Genomic DNA, 19,536 nt, shown 5'->3' on the forward strand with positions numbered 1-19,536 from the left:
TATGGGATCTTGGCAAATGATGAGGCCACAGACGCTGTAAAGCTGTGTAACTAGCTTCATGAGTTCAATGTAATGAGATACAGCCCTTATAAAAAGGACTGGGTAGAATCACCCATTTCCCTGTTGAGGATCTCTTTGTTGCTTGAAGTCAAAATATTACCTAATTTGGAACCATATGTAGGTCATGCATAAGTCCCCATGTGAGAACAGACATTCACAAGGCATGTTGAAAGATGTTCGTGGAAGTTTGGGATATCCATTCAACTGTACACAGTATATATCAAGTCGTGCACTCTGCATTTTCTGCATACAAATAAATCCTCCGCTTATTCACAGGGTTTGCCTGGTATGGATGGTCCTCAGGGTCTTAAAGGAGACCTAGTAAGTAATCACTATTTTGTAAGTGCCTTCTGTAAGTTGAATTAACATCAGCATTTCTCACAGTCATTGTTTTTTTTTATTATTTAACTAAAACCCAGCTGTCTATATAAAGAAAATGGATTATTCAGATAACACAGGAGCATCGTCATAAGACGTTTTTTTTCTGTCTTTAGGGCCGAGATGGGCCAGTTGGTAGTAGAGGTCTGCAGGGCATTGAAGGTGCTATGGTGAGTATGACAGGACATGCTACTCCTGACCAGAACTTATTCATTACTGCCTGTTGGAATGTTAAACATGCTTACTAACTGTGACCAGATATTAGCCGTAAGTTATGGGCATGAAATATATATATATTTATAATATATATATATTTAATCATTTAATTTCTATAAATAAAATGTATTTACTAAATGGCTGAGTGACCTCATGTCTTTTCCCCCACCCCCTTTGTCACATGCACACACACGCATACTGTATATACACACACACACACACACACACACACACCTGGATGAAACCCAATACAACCTATGCTCTATTCTGGCCGTTGAATACAGCAGAACATTAGTTTTCAAGCTTTCTACATTTACATTTACAGTGTATGATAGATTGTACAAGTTTTAACGGCCTTGGTTCGTTTCAAGACAACATCCTGTACAATGAATTATGCAATGAATGACTACAAAATGTTGGAAACAATTCACATAACAAAAGTGCTACAGCAAATTCATGGCACATCACCACAGCTATGAGATTACAGTACATGTGGCTTGGATCATGCTGCCCTGTTGGTTTTTTGACCTAGTTACATGACCTGGCCAGCTATTCTATATCGTGGTCTTTTTCTGGCTTAATAAAAGTAAAAAAATAGAAATGGCATTGTTTAAATATATCTGCTTTTGCAAGCTATCAAACTGTCATAGCTGTACATGATGCAAAAAGCACAAATGTCCCACGTCTTCAGACAAAGACAACAGGGAAGACATTAATTTAGTCTCCAGTGTAAGTAGTAGCCCACCCACTTGTCTGATATCTCTGTTAACAAAAAACATTTAGTTTACAAAACAATTAGTTCACCTCTCTGTGTCATCTTCTGGGGAGTGATCATAGTTGATCTTTTCATTTTCAGGGTATGACAGGAACCGCTGGTCCAAATGGCTTTCAAGGAGACCCAGTAAGATATCTTGCCATTTTTATGGTCAGTAGTTTCTCATAATAAATTGCAGTGGTGGGTGATGTTCCTGACTGATGAACTCTGTTTACACAGGGCCCAAGGGGCGATAATGGAGACAAGGGGGATGCTGGATCTAAAGGAGACCATGTAAAGTTCAATTTAATCATTCATTACACCAGTGATACCTGTTTCCATGTTTCAGCCATGGAGAGGAGGAGTCATTCATCTGTATCTGTATGCCAGAGCACAAGAGCATAGTTGTTACCTCTGCCTAGGAGGTTATGTTTCCATGCCCAGTTTTTGTTGCTTGGTTGGTTGGTTGGGCAAAAACAACTGGGCCGATTTTTCATTTCACATGGTGGAAAGATGTAGTATGGGCCCAACAAGAACCCATGACATTTTGGAGTGCATCTAGATAATGCTGCACCTGTATGAACTTACTTTCGCTCTCCAAACTGTAAAGGGTGTTCTATGTGACATTGTCAATGTAGATAGTTTTTTGAAAGCAAGTACTGTATGTACATCTGAAAGTAACTCCAAAATATTGACATGGAAACTTAAGCATTTGTGGAGGTGGAAGTGCTATTAACGGAGCCAAATGAATCCCATGTCTTCATCTGCTAGAGTATTTTTAATGTGTTTTGCTGACATAAAGAGTAATAGCTTGACCATTCTGGTGTTAAGAACCCTTGAATTTCCCCTGGGGATCAATAAAGTATCTATCTATCTATCTATCTATCTATCTAAAGAACGATCCTTGCACATGATACGGATGACCATTCGTTAAGACCCTCTTTTTCTGTTTCTTCATCATGCAAGGGTCTTATTGGTGTTCCTGGTGTCATGGGACCTCAAGGAGAGAGGGGTCAGATTGGCTTTTCTGGCTCACCAGGTCAGAGAGGTCAGCCGGGGCTGCCAGGAAATCAGGTATGCGTAAAATCCAGATGATTAACCATGGCTCTCAACAGCTAAACAGATGTTTTTAACATGCGCCATCTAAAGCAGAAATTCCCCTGTTTATGAATGTTATTTATGCCATATCACTGCTGATGATTGTGGATATTTTTCTTCTCTAGGGTGAAGCAGGGGAAGCTGGTCTCCAGGGGGATGTTGGGAAGGAAGGTCCCAAGGTCGGTCTTGTTTTAATTTAGAGAATTTAAAATTGTAGCTCATGAGGATTTTTTACTGAATTATTTCTACGAGTAATGTTTATGCAAATTATTGTTTATTCTTTTTGTTTGTGTTATATTCAGATGCATTGAAAATGTTACTGAACATTCATTATACATTCCGCACTTATTCTCCATTTGAACCCAAGGGCAATAGGGGGACTCCTGGTCATGATGGAGGTCGAGGATTGAAAGGCCCGAAGGTATCATTTCTTTATTTCTATTCTCTTAAATAAGATAAAATTCTGTACATGGCAATTACCTGCCTTCTGTGTATGTGATTATTATTCAACTGTAAGTTAGATGATCTATTAAAGGTACACTATGCCAGATTTTTACCTTAATATAACCTCTACAAAGCCAATTTGATAGTCAGCGAACTTGTAATAGGGGAATCGTTCACCTAGCATAGCCGTAGAGCATAGTTGTAGAAAGTCGCTAATGAGAGAACCAGCAATGCAACTTCAAGAATTGCCGACCTGGATACATGTTGCGAGAATCGTGAAACATTACCTTGTCAGTAGATACAACTCTTTGAAGATAGTTTTTGCCTGTTCTTAGTCCTTCGCCTCCACAAAAATCATTGTCATGTCATCATCATTGTGTACAGGGGGAACAAGCCATAAGAAGTAGGCTATTTACAACGGCAAAGTAAAATATAAATATATCGCGACTGTAGGGGGAGCTATAGAGTCGTCAAAAATACCTGAAACTGCATAGGATGCCTTTAATAATCAGAGTTAATCAAATCGTCATCAAATTGACTTCTTGCTGCAAATATTTCTGATGGAGGTGCATGAAATTGTACACATTTCCACTAACAGTCCTGTCCTTGCTCTTTACAGGGTCGAACAGGACAGGATGGCCCCGGTGGTGTTCCTGGATTTCCTGTACGACCACCTAACCTTGTAGATCTTTAACCTATGTTAAGCCTTATATATAGGATGGGATTCCACCCATCCATTTTACCCAAAAGGGTTTCATCAATGGAAGGGTCAAGAAACCTTGCATGTTTCCAAGTTTGTGTATTGTGCCCTCTCTTTATAGGGGTTGCGGGGTCTTCCAGGAATTGAAGGACCAGAAGGAAAGCCTGGTACACAGGTTCCCATTTTATAACTTAATATTCAGTCAATACCAATAATAACAATTACAGAATATATGCCAATTTCAGCATGGAAGCATCGATTGCCATTAGGAATGATTAGAAGTTATTTAATGAATTATATTACCTGAAAACCTATATTCACAAATGCATTTGGTGGTTATTGACAGGGAGCAGTTGGTCCAGTCGGCAGTCCTGGCGACAGAGGTGTCACTGTGAGTCTTTAGCTCTTTACCAAGACTGTGCAAATAAAGAGGGCTTAGTTTATCAAAACAACTGTAGAGCTATGGTTATTGTCATTGCAAAAGCTCAGTGGAGGTTTGATAGAATGTTGACTTTTAGTTGTAGTAGTTCAGTAGTCTACATTCAGCTGATGCTTAGCCTGTTAAGGATAGCATTATGGGAGTATCAAAGTCCACAAATACTTGACTTTATGTACGTAAGCAGACTGTCAAATTTAAAGTGGCAAAATGTCAACAGGAACACAAATATTTACAAATAATGGCCATACTCTCAGATAAGACACCATCATAGAAGGATCTGATGTGATGTGGGGGAATGCATTTTGGGGAAATAGAGCCACCTGAAACCACCTGTTGCAGTCAGCAACAACAAAACATTCAAAGTATTTGTGCATTCTCGTAAACAAGAGTAATAATGTTTAGACATGTTAATTACTGGTCAGGAAGAGTATCAGATTAACTTTTTTCTGTGGAGTTAACCACAAGCTTGTGGCCAGAGCTCATTTCTCATCCTTTTTGTAGAAGCACGTAAATGTCAGACTAGCGACAAAGTGGGTGTGAGTGTGGAAACAGGGCAGTGGTAAAACTTAACAAGTTTGTAAATATCATCCTAAGGGTCACAAAGAGTTTAACAGGGGTCAATGTGTCCATCAGTTTATGAAACCGTAGAGAAGTGCTTCCCAAAGAGGGCTTAGAAGAACCAGAACATTTCTGAGCTTATTCAGTGGAGGTCAGTGTGATCTTACAGTGTAATGTCTGACTAACTTAATTAACATTAATTGTTCCTTTCAATGTAGGGGCTCAGGGGTTCAGTTGGAGAACCAGGACGAGGAGGGCCTTCTGGGAGCCCTGTATGTACAATTCTCAATCTTAAATTAGTTTAAATTTTTTTAATTATTTAAAATTTTTCAAATCCTTGTCATGCTCCCCTCTGATCAAATCCCAATTCACATCCTAGGCTGCTAGTGGAAAATGAATGCCCTAATTTCTTGTTGAATTAGCTCTGCATGAGCTAAAATCAGCAAACCCAAATTAAACCTTTGCACAGAATATCAGCTGATTCTGTGTTGAATGTACAATGAACCATTTAGGAAGTTACATTTAAGAAGGGGTTGCATATTTGTTCCTCTCCTTGTTATATGGTGCATTGTTGATGGCTTATTTCTTATATTTTCACAGGGTTCTCCTGGACATCCAGGACAAAATGGCATTCCAGGTCCCCCGGGTGAGAGGGTAAGTCCAACCACTCAAATTAGAAAAGAAATGTTCGTGTTTAGATTCCTAAATTATTGTCATGTTTTCATTTCAGTCTAAGCAACGATGCAGTGATTTTACTTTTTGGTCCTTTGTATTTAAAATCATTATCCCCTTTTCAACAATTTCAAACAAAATGTATATGTAACAATTGTTACATGTGGTATATGTAACAAAATGTATGTGACAAAAAATACTTGAGTGATCTACCCCAACTACAGACATTTAGGACCAACCATGTGGCACATAGTTCTGCTCAAGACACTTGAAGATTGAACTGATGTGATATTTCTATTTTATTTTTTGTAATGTATACTTTCTGTCTGCCTGAACAAAAGGGTTTTTCTGGGAAGCCTGGTTCAGAGGGAACTCAGGGGCCTATAGGCATGTATGTAAGTGTTACCAGTCCCACTAGACAAGGTGTTGGCATATATGACATGAGTCTTTAATATATGTGAACTATATTCGATTAGTTTTTCATAATAATGTTGTTTGTGGATGTTGTTGTTTGTGGATGTCTAAAGAGTTAATCTTCTCACAGGGATACCCAGGATCTCTTGGTTTGCGTGGACAACCTGGTCATATAGGCCAAAGGGTAACAAATATTCTTCACATACTGATGTTCAGAGATGTATAGGGCTGAAATTAATATTTATTTTCATAAATGATTAATCTGTTGATTATTTTCTTAATTAATCTATTTGTTGTGTATAAAATGTCAGATAATGTGAAATTTTTGTCTACACACCAAATTTATTCAGTTTACTATCATTGAAGTAAATCATGAAATATTCAAGTTTCAGAAATGTTGGATCTATTCCCTTAAATAATTACTCTGATTAATCAATTACCATTAGTTAGCAAAAGTTAGCAATGAATTTAATAATTTGATAACTAATCAATGGATCATCGATTAATTGTTGCAGCCCTAGTTATGTATGAATGTGATTTGAACATGTCTGTGTCACGTAATAATGCCTGTTAACACAACACCACTAATGTTACTTGTTATATGTCCTAAAGGGGGATCAAGGAGTAAGAGGCCATGTTGGACAGCTTGGAAAGTTTGGACCTCAAGTATGTCACAGTACAGTACAACCATACAGATCACCCCTTAGTAATAATCAATCAAATATCCTATGGCAATGAAAATCACGTGGCCATTTACAGAGAGCATTAATAACAATTGTGTTCTCCAGGGTTTACCAGGACCTCGGGGTGAAGCAGGGCCTCCGGGACCTCAGGTGAGTGACATCATTTGCATGCTGTTGTTGTTGTTGTTTTATTTTGTCTTCTGCTTTACCAGTACAGCCTGAAGAGCAAATACAAAGCCTGTTATTTTTGCCTTTCCTTCAGGGTCACCAGGGAGAGCCAGGGCCCAGGGGAGTTCAGGGAGCACCTGTGAGTAGCTCAGTTCAGTTCTTTACAGCAGTATGATAGTATGATGCAACTGGGTGCCAGTGTTTCATCAACACATGATAAACAATGACCCAGCAGCACAAATGAGCCCCCCCCCCTGAATTCTGCCCACTGAATTCTGTAATGTAATTCTTTGAACATTGTGATATATGTCCAATGTTCAGTCTGTGAAGGTTTACAAATCCCACCCTTTGTAAATATATCTACTCTCCTGGTTGTAGGGTCCCCTTGGCCTGCCAGGTGTTGTGGGAGTGATGGGAAAGGGAGGTCCTCCAGGATCCCCAGGGCCTGTGGGAGCGGCTGGGCCAAAAGGACCTGCAGGATTGCCAGTGAGTGGGTATTACACAACTATCTGCCATTCCTACTCCTTCCTCATGTCTTCAGTGGTATCGGTCATGAGTGCACTGATATCATATCTCCCCTCAGCTGGTGCCACTTGGTTCCAGAAATAACAATGTGTCAGTTTCATTTTACAGAGACTACTGATACAATATCAACAGGTTCACAGTCTCTTTAGTTTAGACTATTATATTGAATACTATAATGAATATAGTGAGACATGAAGTTAGACCTTAATGCAGTAACATGCAGAATATGACTAATTGTGCATAAATTGGGGGCCTAGCACCGAAATTTGGCACACTGATTGGGGACAATCGCATGATTCATTTCACCAAGTTTCATGTCTGCACCTCAAGTGCTCTAGCGCCACCAATTGGTCAAAGTTGACATTACATCCATGCGCTTAACGTTTGAACCCTAAGCCACATTTTGAACATGTATATTTGGAATCCTTGGATGATGCCTAGTTCAACGCACCCCATGACGTCAATTTCCGCCATATTGGACCTTCCACCGAAGCCGCAAAACTGGAAGTGAGCTCATATCTTAGCAAGGCTTTGATATACAAAGTTGAAACCAGGTACAAGGACTTATTAGTACCTGATTGTGAGGACACACTAGGAAATTTGCATCATTGGCCTCTAGGGGCGCTGCAATACAGGAAGTGAGCTCATATCTCAGCAATGCTTTGATGTATGAAGTCCAAATTTGGTACAGGCACATGGTAGCTGATTGTGAGGACATGCAAGGAAAGTGGTGTCATTTGGCCTCTAGGGGCGCTATAATAAGGAAAGTGAGCTCATATCTCAGTAACGCTTTGATGTACTAAAGCCAAACTTGGTACGGTTGTAACTTAGCACTTGATTGTGAGAACAGAACGCACAAGCACATTGGTGTAATTTGGGCTATAGGGGTGCTGTAACAAAGTAAATTAGCTGATATCTCATCCATTCTTTATCCAATTGCCATGAAAGTTGCTGTGAGTGCTTGCTCATGCCATGGCAATGCATTTTGTGCTAGTGCACTGCTAGGCCCCCATATTGCCGCTTGCAGATATATTAATGAGAATGATTACATAATAATGAATAACTCATCCATGCTTTCATAGGGTAAAGCTGGCATCGATGGGCCTATGGGACAAACAGGGGGAAAGGGTGAGAGGGTAAGTCTGCCCACAAGAAGATCACATTTTTATACAGTGATAGATTAAATGACAGTTACACTAACAGTAGTTTCAGTGTTGTCGCAGACGAGATAGTGCTGCAGAGGTAAAACAAATGTTTTTAATATTAAAGTGAGAGTCCCACAATGGGCAAGTTATCTCATGAAACAACTCTCCTGCAGGGGACATTGGGACCTTCTGGAGATGCTGGTCCTTCTGGCATGGATGGCCAACAGGTCAGTGAGGTCTATGACCCAGCAATACACAGGAGAGTACAAGAAACATATTTCAGATAAGAGTTTGGTTGACCATCCAACTTCTATGCACAAAGAAAAATCTAGCCACAATGTAAACATTGTTTGTTGTGCAATGTAGATGCACGTAGATGACTTTGCATTTCATTGTATTTCTTCTCAGTCTAATGTTATGTGTTACTTCATGTGCCATGATAAAAGCAGTTGATGTTATGTTTCATAGGGTCTTCCAGGTCGTGCTGGAGTAGAGGGTCCGCCAGGACAAAAAGGTGAACAGGTAGGAGAGATTTATTCTCAATCACTGAAATTCACACTACTGGAGGTTTTTGTAGACTGTCCCAGACACTCCCACCATTTTCCACCAAGGACTGCATTATTGGTTGTGTTTTATCAGGAACTATGTACCGGCTATGTACCGGTTTTCAGGAACTATGTACCAGTACTCAAATACTTGTGTCATATACTTGTTTGATACTACTGTACTTTAGTGGTTTTACCCTTTTTGCTTTTCTCACCTGTATCATCTGCCCTCTATGAATGAATCATAGGGAGACTCAGGCCCGTCTGGAAGGCCTGGAACTCTAGGACCTCCTGGAGATCCTGGGCTGCAGGGCGTCCAAGGCCACCAGGGTGAGCGAGGGCTGAGAGGAAAACAGGTCAGCGTTATTACCTTCCCACAATTCCTGAGTGTCCTGATGATCACTCCATCACGCCATGCCTGCCTGTCTCTACACTATTATATCTGATGATTCACTGTATACAGGGAGCTGCTGGTGTTCCTGGCCATATTGGTGAACAAGGTCCCAAAGGAGAAAAAGTAAATATTGCTTAAACATTGTTTGAGAAATGCATGAGAATTGTAGCTCTTTTGTGCATGTAGTTTGTTCCCATCTGCATTTTAAGGCACGTATTAAATCCCAGTGCAGAAGAGGCTGCTTTATTTTGGTCCACCTGCAGCATTCAAGCTCATTACTCTGTCACCAAACAAATTCCTTCTGATGCATCAATTAACCAAATCTTTGTTCAGTTCTATGTATTGCTTTTGTTGAATGTAAGAATGTCTACAGTGTAAAAAACATCTACTGTACATACCGCTGACTGTGACCGTGCCTTCTATCTCAAGGGAGATTCAGGGGCACAAGGATTTGCTGGTTTGCCTGGGTTCCCAGGAGTGTTTGGGGTCAAAGGAGACAGGGCCAGTAAAGGAAACAAGGGTCACGTGGGACTTCTTGTGAGTAATTCAAGACATTAACACTTACTCTTAGACTTCATCAAAACTATCTGTCAAATGTATCATGTGTAACATCAAAGTCTAATAGTTATGCTCAAATGTGTGATGCGTTGCTGTACAGGGTGAAGCTGGGCTGATGGGGAAAGTGGGACCCTCAGGCTTGATGGGACTAGAGGTTGGTTTTATTTGGATTGCTTTATGCTTTGTGCCATGAAGGACACTTAATGATAACTCATCTATGATTCTGATATTTAAGGCTATGAAATAAGATTTTTCTGACAAGAGATACTTCAACCTGCAGGGTGTTGCAGGTCCTTGGGGGTCCCCTGGGCCTGATGGACCTCCAGGGCGAAAGGTATCCAACACCACCACATACAGTACACAGTTTACTGTGATTCTTTGTGGCTGATGCTCTAATGTAATTATAACCTCTTTTTCAGGGGGACGTGGGATCAAGAGGTGCAATAGGTGTCCCTGGAACTTTAGGTCAACAGGTATTGCTTAATGATCAGTTCAAGTTCAAATAAGTGTAGACAAAGTAAAAAAAAAAAAGTGTGAATGACCAGGGTTCTGTCATTACAGACCAGATTGAATTCATTGCCAAGATAGTACAGTACTGATCATGTCTTAATGGCACCACATGCTTTACTCCCTGTTGAAAAGGGGCCACCAGGGAACAGGGGGATAAAAGGACACACTGGTATTCCTGGCCCAAAGGTAAGAATTTTGGGACAAGGTGTGTATGTGATCTCCATGTGTATGGCATGTATTGGTGACATAGTGTTATTAAAATTCCACAATTTACTCGTTATGTAATTGAAAGCAGTTCCTGAAAAGCTGTAGCGTGTCACTGTAGCTCACCTATGCTTTCATAGGGACTGATGGGGCAACCAGGCCACTATGGCGCACTTGGTCCAAAGGGCTTCTCTGGTCAAGAGGGGACTCGAGGTGACCCTGGGGAGAAAGGGGAGCCAGGAGAGATGGTAAGGAACATTCATATGCATTTCTGTAATAAATATTGTAGTGAGTTTGTGTTAAATCACAGTGTCTTAATGCAGTAGGGTCATTTTGTCTGTGTTCAGGGACCAGACGGTTTACCTGGAATAAGAGGACCTAACGGACCTCCTGGATTAGAGGTACAACATCTCTCTTTACACATCTGCTCAGAAGGGTTAGTGTGTTCATAATTATGTAATCACCTGTTTTGAGACTCTAAAATGGGATAGTAGTAAAGGAGTCCCTCGTAGGATTATCAGTCATACCCCAGATAGATAGATAGATAGATAGATAGATAGATAGATAGATAGATAGATAGATAGATACTTTATTGATTCTCAAGGGGAAATTCAAGAATTGTGTGAAGCTGTGCACAATCAAAACACAGTTATACCATCATTTTACCATCAGATTAAAAATTAAGCCATTTAAATTGTGCACGACTCAAAAATGTCTTTCTTGCAGGGGACACCTGGTGAGATGGGGGCTGATGGACCAAATGGTCCTCCTGGACCTGAGGCAAGTACATTTAGTCAATAATGAGCACTCACACTTTTGGAGCTGTGCTACCAGCAAGCACATAATTTTTAATGAGAGATCTACTGACACTTCTAGGGACAGACAGGCCAAAGAGGACCTGAGGGAAGACAAGGTGTGAAAGGACAAAAGGTGACAAAAAACCCTTCTTTGACCCCTGATATGGTTTTACTCTCTTATTGCACTTCCCTTTTTCCCCTCCTCTGCCTCCTTCCTCTTCTAGCACTTTCTTCTTTGACTACACTTTTACTAGTACTTATAACATCTGCACTCTCATCCTCTGGTAATAGCATTGATTCATATAGTATGAAATGCTTCATAAGGTCTCCTCGGCATTGTAGCTTGAATGCTATTCCTCATTTTTTTAAGTCGCTTCGGATAAAAGCATCTGCCAAATCAAAAAATGTAAATGTGGAAATGTAACTGTCTGGATAGGTGTTTGGAAAAAGAGCTGACAGACTGAAAAAAGAGGCAGGCTAAATGCTCTGACTGTAGTTAGTGTTACGGTAATTTGTCCTTCCAGTTGCACATACTGTATTTCAGGAACATCACTAATCCTCAAGGTTTACTTTAAAGATGTCATAGCATGGGAAAATGTTTACACCTGGGCTTTGTTGAATTAGGAAAGTTTGATGCATGGCCACAAAGCTATATGAAAGAAGCTGTGAACGGGAAACACAGTTGTTTCTTCCTTCATATGCAAATCTTGTACTTTGAAGAAGTTGCTGGAGCCTATTGTGAACAGTCTTTGGTTGCAAGGCAGCCAATCAGCATAATTCAATTAAATTCAAAAAACTTTATTTACCCCCGAGGGGCAATTTTCCCTATGCAGGCATAGTGACATATAATACATAACACAACATATAAGACAGGACAAAAGAAAGAACAGGACAGACAAAGAAAGAACAAGACAGACAGGAGTGTAAAGGGGAGGGGGGGGGACTAGTCATTAACATTAATAAGGTGCACTTGATTATTCATGTGGGTGCCAGATAAGCATGAGGGGGCGCTAGATATCTGCTAAAATGGGCCATTTTATTCCCTGGCCTAATTATAAGGTTATAAATGAACTTAATAACATCTGAGCATATTTCTGTCAGACCAAAGTTGCATACCTTCTGTGTTAACAATAGAGAAGAGGGTAAAATACTCAGTTCATCCATGTCATCTTTAAACACAGCAAGCAGCCGTGGCCAGTTAGGGCTTCGGGCTTGAAACCGAAGGGTTGCCGGTTCGATCCCCGACCAGTAGGAAAAATGTGGGCAGGGGGAGTGGTTGAGCACTGCTCTCCAATGCCCACATCCACGGCTGAAGTGCCCTTGAGCAAGGCACCTAACCCCTCATTGCTCCCCGAGCGCCACTGCAGCAAGGCAGCTCACTGCTCCGAGTTAGTGTGTACTTCACCTCACTATGTGCTCTGTGTGTGTGATGGGATGAATGCAGAGACCAAATTCCTTGTATACGCAAGTATACTTGGCCTATAAACCTGATTTACTGATTTACAGTCTCACTGACATTTGCTAATACCCAACAGAACTCAGGAGAAAAGTAAATAACTACAAGCAATGTAAATGTACCTAGCTCGATTATATTAAGTGTTTACTGACTTGCAGGGAAAAGATGGTCGAGATGGACGATCAGGAAAAACAGGGTATAGTGGACTAAGGGTAAGACAAGAAGCCGCTTTCCTGTATTCTATCACAACTGCTTGCTTTGTGTGCAGTGAAAAGGTTTAATCTTTCTCTCAGGGGAAAAGAGGTAAAGCTGGAATCAGAGGGCCTAGAGGGACACCGGGAGAAAAGGTAGGACATTTTTTGTAGTCCTTCAAAGTCCTGAATATTTTGAATTTATTTGAGTTGCATGCCTGTTGGTTCAGTCCTTTGCAATGAATATGCAAAAAACAATAGCATTTTCACAGCATGAGGAAAGCTGCAAAGTCATTGATGTTCACATCCACCAGGCTCAGGCAGTGGGTGCTCTGTGCCGTCCTGCTGGCATTTAAGTTTGCATATAATCCTCAGTGGAGTTGGGGATGAGTTGGCCACTGAGCATTTAAATGTGTTATTGCCCAAGGTGCTATTATGACCTCAATAACACAACTCGCTCTCTGTAAGGGGTCCCTGAGCCCCTATACACACCTAATGTGTTTCAACCTATGAGACGGGAATGCAGCTTTTATCCCCTGTTCCATATAAAGACCGAGAGTGTGGAGCAGTAGATGAAGGAAAACAAAACGTACCAGTGTATTTTGCATGATCTCATGCTGTTACACGGTGTCTTGCATCATTTCTTACTGTGTGCTGGTTTCTGTATGTATTGCATATGTTTATGAAAATACAGCAGTACAGCACAGATATTGAAGTATTGAACAAGCCATCTGCTTAATGTGGTAATTAATATGTACAGGGTAAACAGGGGGATAGGGGGAAGATTGGACCACCAGGAAGTCAAGGGCTATATGTAAGTATATTACACAGTATAACATTATTTCCATGAAGTATAGCACCATACCATACAGCACCATACCATAGTCTCCTATGAGTCCAAGTACACATTGCACCACTTTTGAAATATAAGTAATTAGAGGAAAAACGGATGTACTGATCATACTGAAATGTCATTAAAACTATCCTTTTTTATCCAAATCTCTTTTTCTCTCCGGTATTAGGGCACACCAGGCATCCGCGGTGAGAAGGGAGTAAATGGGAAGAAGGGTGTGGAGGTATGATCAGGATGTAACTTACACTCATCCGACAATTATTTACATGTTGATATATATATATATATATATTGTATAACCTATTCACACATTATGTTTTTCTGAAGGGAGAGCCAGGGATGAGGGGGTTGCCAGGTCCTCCGGGTGTTCTAGGGCCGAAGGTACTGCAGCACTACCTAATCCACAACAGCACTACCTAATCCACAAAATTGTGTGAAACCAAAAAATAGAACATTGTCAGTAAGAGTAGATAGTTAATGTTGTGTTTGAACCTATGTACAGTAATAGTTAATAAGCAATAGTTTATGTATTAGTTGATTGTTGCAATAGAGCATGACAGAGTGTTATAAGTATAAGTATAAGTATATATACTCTTTTGATCCCGTGAGGGAAATTTGGTCTCTGCATTTAACCCAATCCGTGAATTAGTGAAACACACTCAGCGCACAGTGAACACATAGTGAGGTGAAGCACACACTAATCCCAGCACAGTGAGCTGCCTGCAAACACAGCGGCGCTCGGGGAGCAGTGAGGGGTTAGGTGCCTTGCTCAAGGGCACTTCAGCTGTGCCTACTGGTCGGGGTTCAAACCGGCAACCCTCCAGTTACAAGTCCGAAACGCTAACCAGTAGGCCACGGCTGCCCATACATCCGGCCAGTAGGACACGGCTGCCCATACATACATTATATGCATATTCAGGTAAACCTTTGCACCACTGATATCGATACATCTTTTCTTAGGGAACACAGGGCCTTTTGGGTAATGATGGACAGGGCGGACCCAAAGGGGAACAGGTAATGGACTGTTTTGGGTGTAAAGAAATTCCATGTATTTTAATCACATTTACCGTACAATCGGTGTTAATCCATTTCAGTGCTTAATTCATCTTGTTTCTTTTTCAGGGGGACATCGGCCCACCTGGACGAAGAGGAACCCCTGGGCTTCCTGGCATGCCTGTAAGCATACCATGCATATTAAACACATTATCTGTTTTGTTTGTTTTTTTTTCATTTTGTTCAGACTTATTGGTGGCAGAGCTGATGTAACTGATAAATACTGATCTGAAGTATCTTTCTCCCCCAACTGCAGGGATTGTTTGGTGAAAAGGTAGGCTGTCATTCTTATCAGTAGATAAAATGGATCAATACTAGGACATCATTAAAGATTCTAGATGTAGTTATATATATGTATTTATACAGAATATATGCACCTTCTTCCATTATTTCTACATTCTAGTTACAACATTAAGCATGCATTCAGAATACAAACAAATAAGTGATCTTGTACTGTACACCTATATGGCTAACATATGCATTACCTGTACATGAAAAGTGGTTTATGGTACATGCATTGTTTGTAAAAACAAAAACAAAGCATTGGTTTGTCTTGTTCTCCAGGGTCCAAAAGGGTATGAAGGACAACCTGGCCCAAAGGGGACAAGAGGACCACCTGTGAGTACTCATCCATAGGCCGGCTGCTGTGCTGTATCATCAGTAGACTATATTATTATAAATGCATTATTATAATGTGTTTGTGTGCTTTTCTTTTTATTAGGGGCTACCGGGAGCACCAGGACCTCCTGGGATATCTCTGAACCTCACACTGATACAACTGAAGGCATGTCATGTCAAGTGGCATTATCTTATGTGATTGAAAAAGTATGCTGCCAATCCAAATTGAGCACAGAGAACTTTTAAGTGGTGTTGAAACACTATTTGGAAACACAGGAGTCTAACAGCTTAAAGTGGCAAAGAAACTCCAATGTGTTCTGTATTCCAATCTGTAAAATTAGAGAACAGTTGTCCAGTTTTTCTCACTGCTTGTGTTTTGATATCATAGTAACATGCTGTTCTGTGTTGATGATGACTTTTGTTTCTCAAGTGTTCAGCTCAATCACAGCTGTTTTGATTCTTTTACTTAAGTCAATGTAGTCTGACTTGTTATTTTAATGTACCATTCTCTGTGTAGAATTACATCCATTCTGTGGAGCCACCAGGTGTCACTGTTGTAGTTTGCATTCTCTGCTATGCTGATTAGCATCCTCATGTTGTTTTCTGGTCATCCTTTCCAGGATCTCACCTACTTGGCAGACAAGCCCAACTATCCTCTGATTAGAACCTTACTAGATTCCCTACAACAGGACCTGCGTTGGTTTTTAAACCCACCAGAGGGCACCAAAGAGCATCCAGCCACCAGCTGCCTTGAGCTGTGGCTGTCACAGCCCAACTTCACCAGTGGTCAGAATCCGACAAGCAATCCTGTCTAATTCTCTGTTGTGGTTTTTGTTTGTGTGAAGAGTTTGTATTTCTGTTTGTATACATTTTGTTTGGTTGTACAGTTTGTATTTCTGTTTGTATTTCTGTTTGGTTTGTGCCTGCTGTAGTATGGTGAATCAGATCATTGTACAGTATGTTTTGTTGTTTCAGGGATGTATTACATTGACCCAAATCAGGGCAGCCCTGCTGATGCCTTTCTGGTCTACTGTGACCTCACTTCAGGTGGAAAAACATGCCTGTCTCCATGGAAACCTCAGGTACCATCTGTGATCCCCTGATGTCACCTCAGGCAGTTTTATGCGATGAGGATGTAATGCACATTGACAATCCAACTTTTGTCCTCTTCATCTCCAATCTATATTTAACAAACAAAAGTGAACAAATTATTGATGATCGCTTAATAATCCAATAATTTTGTTGAAATGTTATTTCTTATGTGATTTTCTTGTAAGCTATGAATACTGTTTTGTTTTGCATCTCCATGTTGCTGCATCATATCCATGAACACGCAAGTGTTATTTCTGATGACATGCTGGTAATTTTTTGCAATCAGTGTAAAACCTGAGTATGCCTCTTTCCCCCGCAGTTACCACTGAGATCCTGGCTGAAGGACTCCGAAGCAGACTCATTTCAGTGGCTCAGTAATAAAGAAGGTGGCTTTCAGGTAGGCCATAAAAAACACCACACTACTCAGTCCTTGGACAAAGGTTACTGAGCCCAGCACTGCAGTAATACATTTTATATATGCCTTCAAGTGCTGTAACTTTGTCGACTAAGAGGGTTTTTTTTGCCCATGTCTACCTTCCGTTTGATTATTCTGAACTCTTCTCTGATATCTGTAACCCAATCGTCTCTTTGCCCTGTGGTAGTTTGAGTACGCAGAGAGCAGCGTGGTGCAGATGAGGTTCCTTAGACTCAACAGCAACCTGGCCAGCCAGAACATAACCTTCACCTGCCAGCCCGGCAGCAGGCAAGGACCAACAGAGAGGGAGATTAAATTCCTCGCTGACACAAGGAGGCAAAGTTATGTGGGAACGTTACGCGATTGTATGGTAAGTGTGTTGAAACTTACTTATCTTTCCCACCAGTATCTGTTTTTTTTTTTTTTTTTTTAAAGAGCCATACGCCTTATTGTTATAAAAATAAAATTCAACTTTAAAGGATTGATCTTTTAGTGCCATTTTGATGTATTTGATGTGTGTTACATTTCTGGGTTCCCTTTCATTTCTGACCTCTGCATAAAAACACACTAGAAAAATATCAATATACAGAGAAGAGACCGGGACAATCTATCATCCTTCAGAAATATGTCATTACTCTAGATCTAGAAGCACACTGACTGCAGCTTTAATTTCACATTTCCCTCATTCTTCTGGCAGCCTGCTGCAGCGTTCGACCTTGGATCCCGGGAGTCTGTGTTCCAGTTTGAGACCAACGACCTGGATCTTCTACCAATCAGAGACGTGGCTTTGTTTGGCAACAGTGACCTCACTGAAGAGTTTAGCTTCACTGTTGGGCCTGTTTGCTTCAGTTAGGACCAATTGCATATATGCTCAGCCTCGAGGACAGCTGATCTTAGGAGTGCCTTTCATTTGGCCCTCAAGCAAATGAGAGGCGGATTTGGCGGAAAGCTGACAATGAAAGGGCAACGACCAGGACAAGGATGTTTTGTACTCTACTCTGTGCTGTCGGGGACCAGGAAATCTAGTGTATCAGCAAGAAATTGCCGTTGAACATCATAACCTCTTTGTCCACTTTTTCACATGGCAGTTACATTTTGGTTTAAGCAGATTATCACATTATGTTTTGTTTACAAAGGCTTTAGAAACTTGATACTGGTGCTTATTTATATATGTTGGTTATGTGTATGATTCTTTTGCCTAGATTGTGTGCTGGATTTACTTTTTTTTTTTACATCAGGTATGTTCATGACCAGAAGACTGTGGACAAATCAGTGTCAGATCTCTCTAACAATGTGCTCTAAATTAGAGGCACTGCTAACTTTGATAAACAATATTAAACCTCACCACCAACTTCCAACATTTACCCGTTATTTTGAATTAGTTGATTTCTCAACAATCATTGTACACAAACCTTTGACATGCCAGTGCTCAAAGTGCTACTTACTTTGATATGGGACTGCAATTAAAAATCTCATTGATATTGCCAGGATGCATAATTAACTGAAACAGACTGATCATTTGTATTTTTCAGGTGTCTGTCTGTGGACATGGCATTGTCAATTATATCATGCACACCTTGTCATCACTTAGGGAAACACATCTTCCTGTCATAATGACATAATCTAAAAGCTTGATGAATTGATTTTCCACTACCTACCTACCTAGCTAGTATGAACTTGTGTTATGTGTCTTACTATGGCATTCGACTTAGACTGATTCCCAATGCTTATAGATCAGACCCAGATTTTGGATGGAATATAGTGCCCCTGAAGTTTTGCATGAAGTATACATTGATGTGGTTGCCTTAGCTGGCTGAGACAATACTGTTTCTTCTGTATTTGTTTTGTTCTGTTCATTTTCTTACTGTAGATGTATATTGGTTATATTTTTTTAACCTTACTGTAATTTATGGTGTGGTCATTTTGGTCATTGAAATATATATCATACCATTCCCTAAACTCAATAACTGCCAGATTTCATCTTATTACAATTTTTTGTATAGTAATATATATAAAAAAAAACTCAGCTGATGAATCATTTTCACCATCAAGATGTTTACAGGGTGTTACATGTCCAGGCTTTTGATTTATTATCCTCTCTCTGTTCGTATGCTTAGCACTTTCAAGGTTAAAGAACACTTTAGAACCTGTCAAGAAGTGTCAGTTGTGGGGTGTGGTGCCTTCTGATAACACATTCTCCCTCTCTTCTCTGCATTATGTTTTGTGTTTTAATAAGCAACATCTGCAATATTACCTTAAAATGTTCAAATTAATTGGTAGGCTATGCCGAGTGTAAACAAAATGGTGACAGAACAACAACAAAAAAACTGTGGTCTTCATTATTTGTTTGGACCACACAGAGTGCAGAGTGCTTACATGTTTCATAGCTATAATCAGGTCACCACATTTTGTTTCATAAGATTTGTACTAAATGACAAGAGACCTTTTCAAACTATCATGCACTTACATGCCATTTATTGCCTCTTTGTCAGGATGATGTTAAAAAGCTGCAAAATTGTGCAAATTGTATGTACATATTTCAAATAAACAAACTACTCAATACTTTAAGTTACAGGCCACGGTTCAACTCCGTTTT

The 19,536-nt window shown here is 40.3% G+C and overlaps 3 protein-coding genes and 1 long non-coding RNA gene across 4 annotated transcripts; all 4 read left to right on the plus strand.

Moving 5' to 3' along the window:
• The first annotated feature begins 339 nt into the window (after window positions 1-339).
• LOC143106495 (uncharacterized) lies at window positions 340-5,911 on the plus strand. Its single transcript, XM_076270776.1, has 14 exons — window positions 340-381; window positions 555-608; window positions 1,511-1,555; window positions 1,649-1,702; window positions 2,375-2,482; window positions 2,632-2,685; window positions 2,874-2,927; window positions 3,570-3,614; window positions 3,772-3,817; window positions 3,997-4,041; window positions 4,866-4,919; window positions 5,248-5,301; window positions 5,661-5,714; window positions 5,864-5,911. Exons 1-12 carry the CDS (start codon window positions 349-351, stop codon window positions 5,295-5,297), a joined length of 642 nt encoding a protein of 213 aa, XP_076126891.1. The 5' UTR covers window positions 340-348; the 3' UTR covers window positions 5,298-5,301; window positions 5,661-5,714; window positions 5,864-5,911.
• Window positions 5,912-6,367: 456 nt separating this feature from the next.
• LOC143106861 (uncharacterized) lies at window positions 6,368-11,266 on the plus strand. Its single transcript, XM_076271338.1, has 17 exons — window positions 6,368-6,409; window positions 6,522-6,566; window positions 6,679-6,723; window positions 6,963-7,070; window positions 8,192-8,245; window positions 8,428-8,481; window positions 8,723-8,776; window positions 9,048-9,155; window positions 9,263-9,316; window positions 9,623-9,730; window positions 9,852-9,905; window positions 10,032-10,085; window positions 10,171-10,224; window positions 10,394-10,447; window positions 10,606-10,713; window positions 10,813-10,866; window positions 11,192-11,266. The coding sequence occupies exons 1-17, from the start codon at window positions 6,368-6,370 to the stop codon at window positions 11,264-11,266; spliced, it is 1,125 nt and encodes a 374-aa protein (XP_076127453.1).
• Window positions 11,267-11,341: 75 nt separating this feature from the next.
• LOC143106378 (uncharacterized) lies at window positions 11,342-13,724 on the plus strand. The gene is made up of 4 exons (XR_012983677.1): window positions 11,342-11,395; window positions 12,877-12,930; window positions 13,012-13,065; window positions 13,670-13,724. It is a non-coding gene; the product is annotated as an uncharacterized LOC143106378 (long non-coding RNA).
• Window positions 13,725-14,090: 366 nt separating this feature from the next.
• On the plus strand, window positions 14,091-19,514 carry LOC143106862 (collagen alpha-2(I) chain-like). The gene is made up of 11 exons (XM_076271339.1): window positions 14,091-14,143; window positions 14,723-14,776; window positions 14,885-14,938; window positions 15,072-15,089; window positions 15,380-15,433; window positions 15,537-15,599; window positions 16,054-16,219; window positions 16,409-16,515; window positions 16,845-16,922; window positions 17,128-17,310; window positions 17,638-19,514. The coding sequence occupies exons 1-11, from the start codon at window positions 14,102-14,104 to the stop codon at window positions 17,791-17,793; spliced, it is 975 nt and encodes a 324-aa protein (XP_076127454.1). The 5' UTR covers window positions 14,091-14,101; the 3' UTR covers window positions 17,794-19,514.
• The last annotated feature ends 22 nt before the right edge of the window (window positions 19,515-19,536 follow it).

Source organism: Alosa pseudoharengus, unplaced genomic scaffold, assembly GCF_046254945.1.
Source record: "Alosa pseudoharengus isolate Yale_2024_CS ecotype anadromous, Long Island Sound unplaced genomic scaffold, YU_APseudo_1.1 YU_APseudo_1.1_scf_6, whole genome shotgun sequence".
NCBI lineage: Eukaryota > Metazoa > Chordata > Actinopteri > Clupeiformes > Clupeidae > Alosa > Alosa pseudoharengus.

Excerpts from the sequence above, each read along its gene's own strand:
- LOC143106862 (XM_076271339.1), top strand. The coding sequence starts at position 14,102 with ATGAGGGGGTTGCCAGGTCCTCCGGGTGTTCTAGGGCCGAAG. Across the intron at positions 14,777-14,884 it reads GCGGACCCAAAGGGGAACAG|GGGGACATCGGCCCACCTGG; the intron begins GTAATGGACTGT and ends TTTCTTTTTCAG. Across the intron at positions 15,600-16,053 it reads TCACACTGATACAACTGAAG|GATCTCACCTACTTGGCAGA; the intron begins GCATGTCATGTC and ends CATCCTTTCCAG.
- LOC143106861 (XM_076271338.1), top strand. The coding sequence starts at position 6,368 with ATGTTGGACAGCTTGGAAAGTTTGGACCTCAAGTATGTCACA. Across the intron at positions 6,567-6,678 it reads CAGGGCCTCCGGGACCTCAG|GGTCACCAGGGAGAGCCAGG; the intron begins GTGAGTGACATC and ends CCTTTCCTTCAG. Across the intron at positions 8,777-9,047 it reads CAGGACAAAAAGGTGAACAG|GGAGACTCAGGCCCGTCTGG; the intron begins GTAGGAGAGATT and ends AATGAATCATAG.
- LOC143106495 (XM_076270776.1), top strand. The coding sequence starts at position 349 with ATGGATGGTCCTCAGGGTCTTAAAGGAGACCTA. Across the intron at positions 1,703-2,374 it reads CTGGATCTAAAGGAGACCAT|GGTCTTATTGGTGTTCCTGG; the intron begins GTAAAGTTCAAT and ends TCATCATGCAAG. Across the intron at positions 2,686-2,873 it reads TTGGGAAGGAAGGTCCCAAG|GGCAATAGGGGGACTCCTGG; the intron begins GTCGGTCTTGTT and ends TTTGAACCCAAG.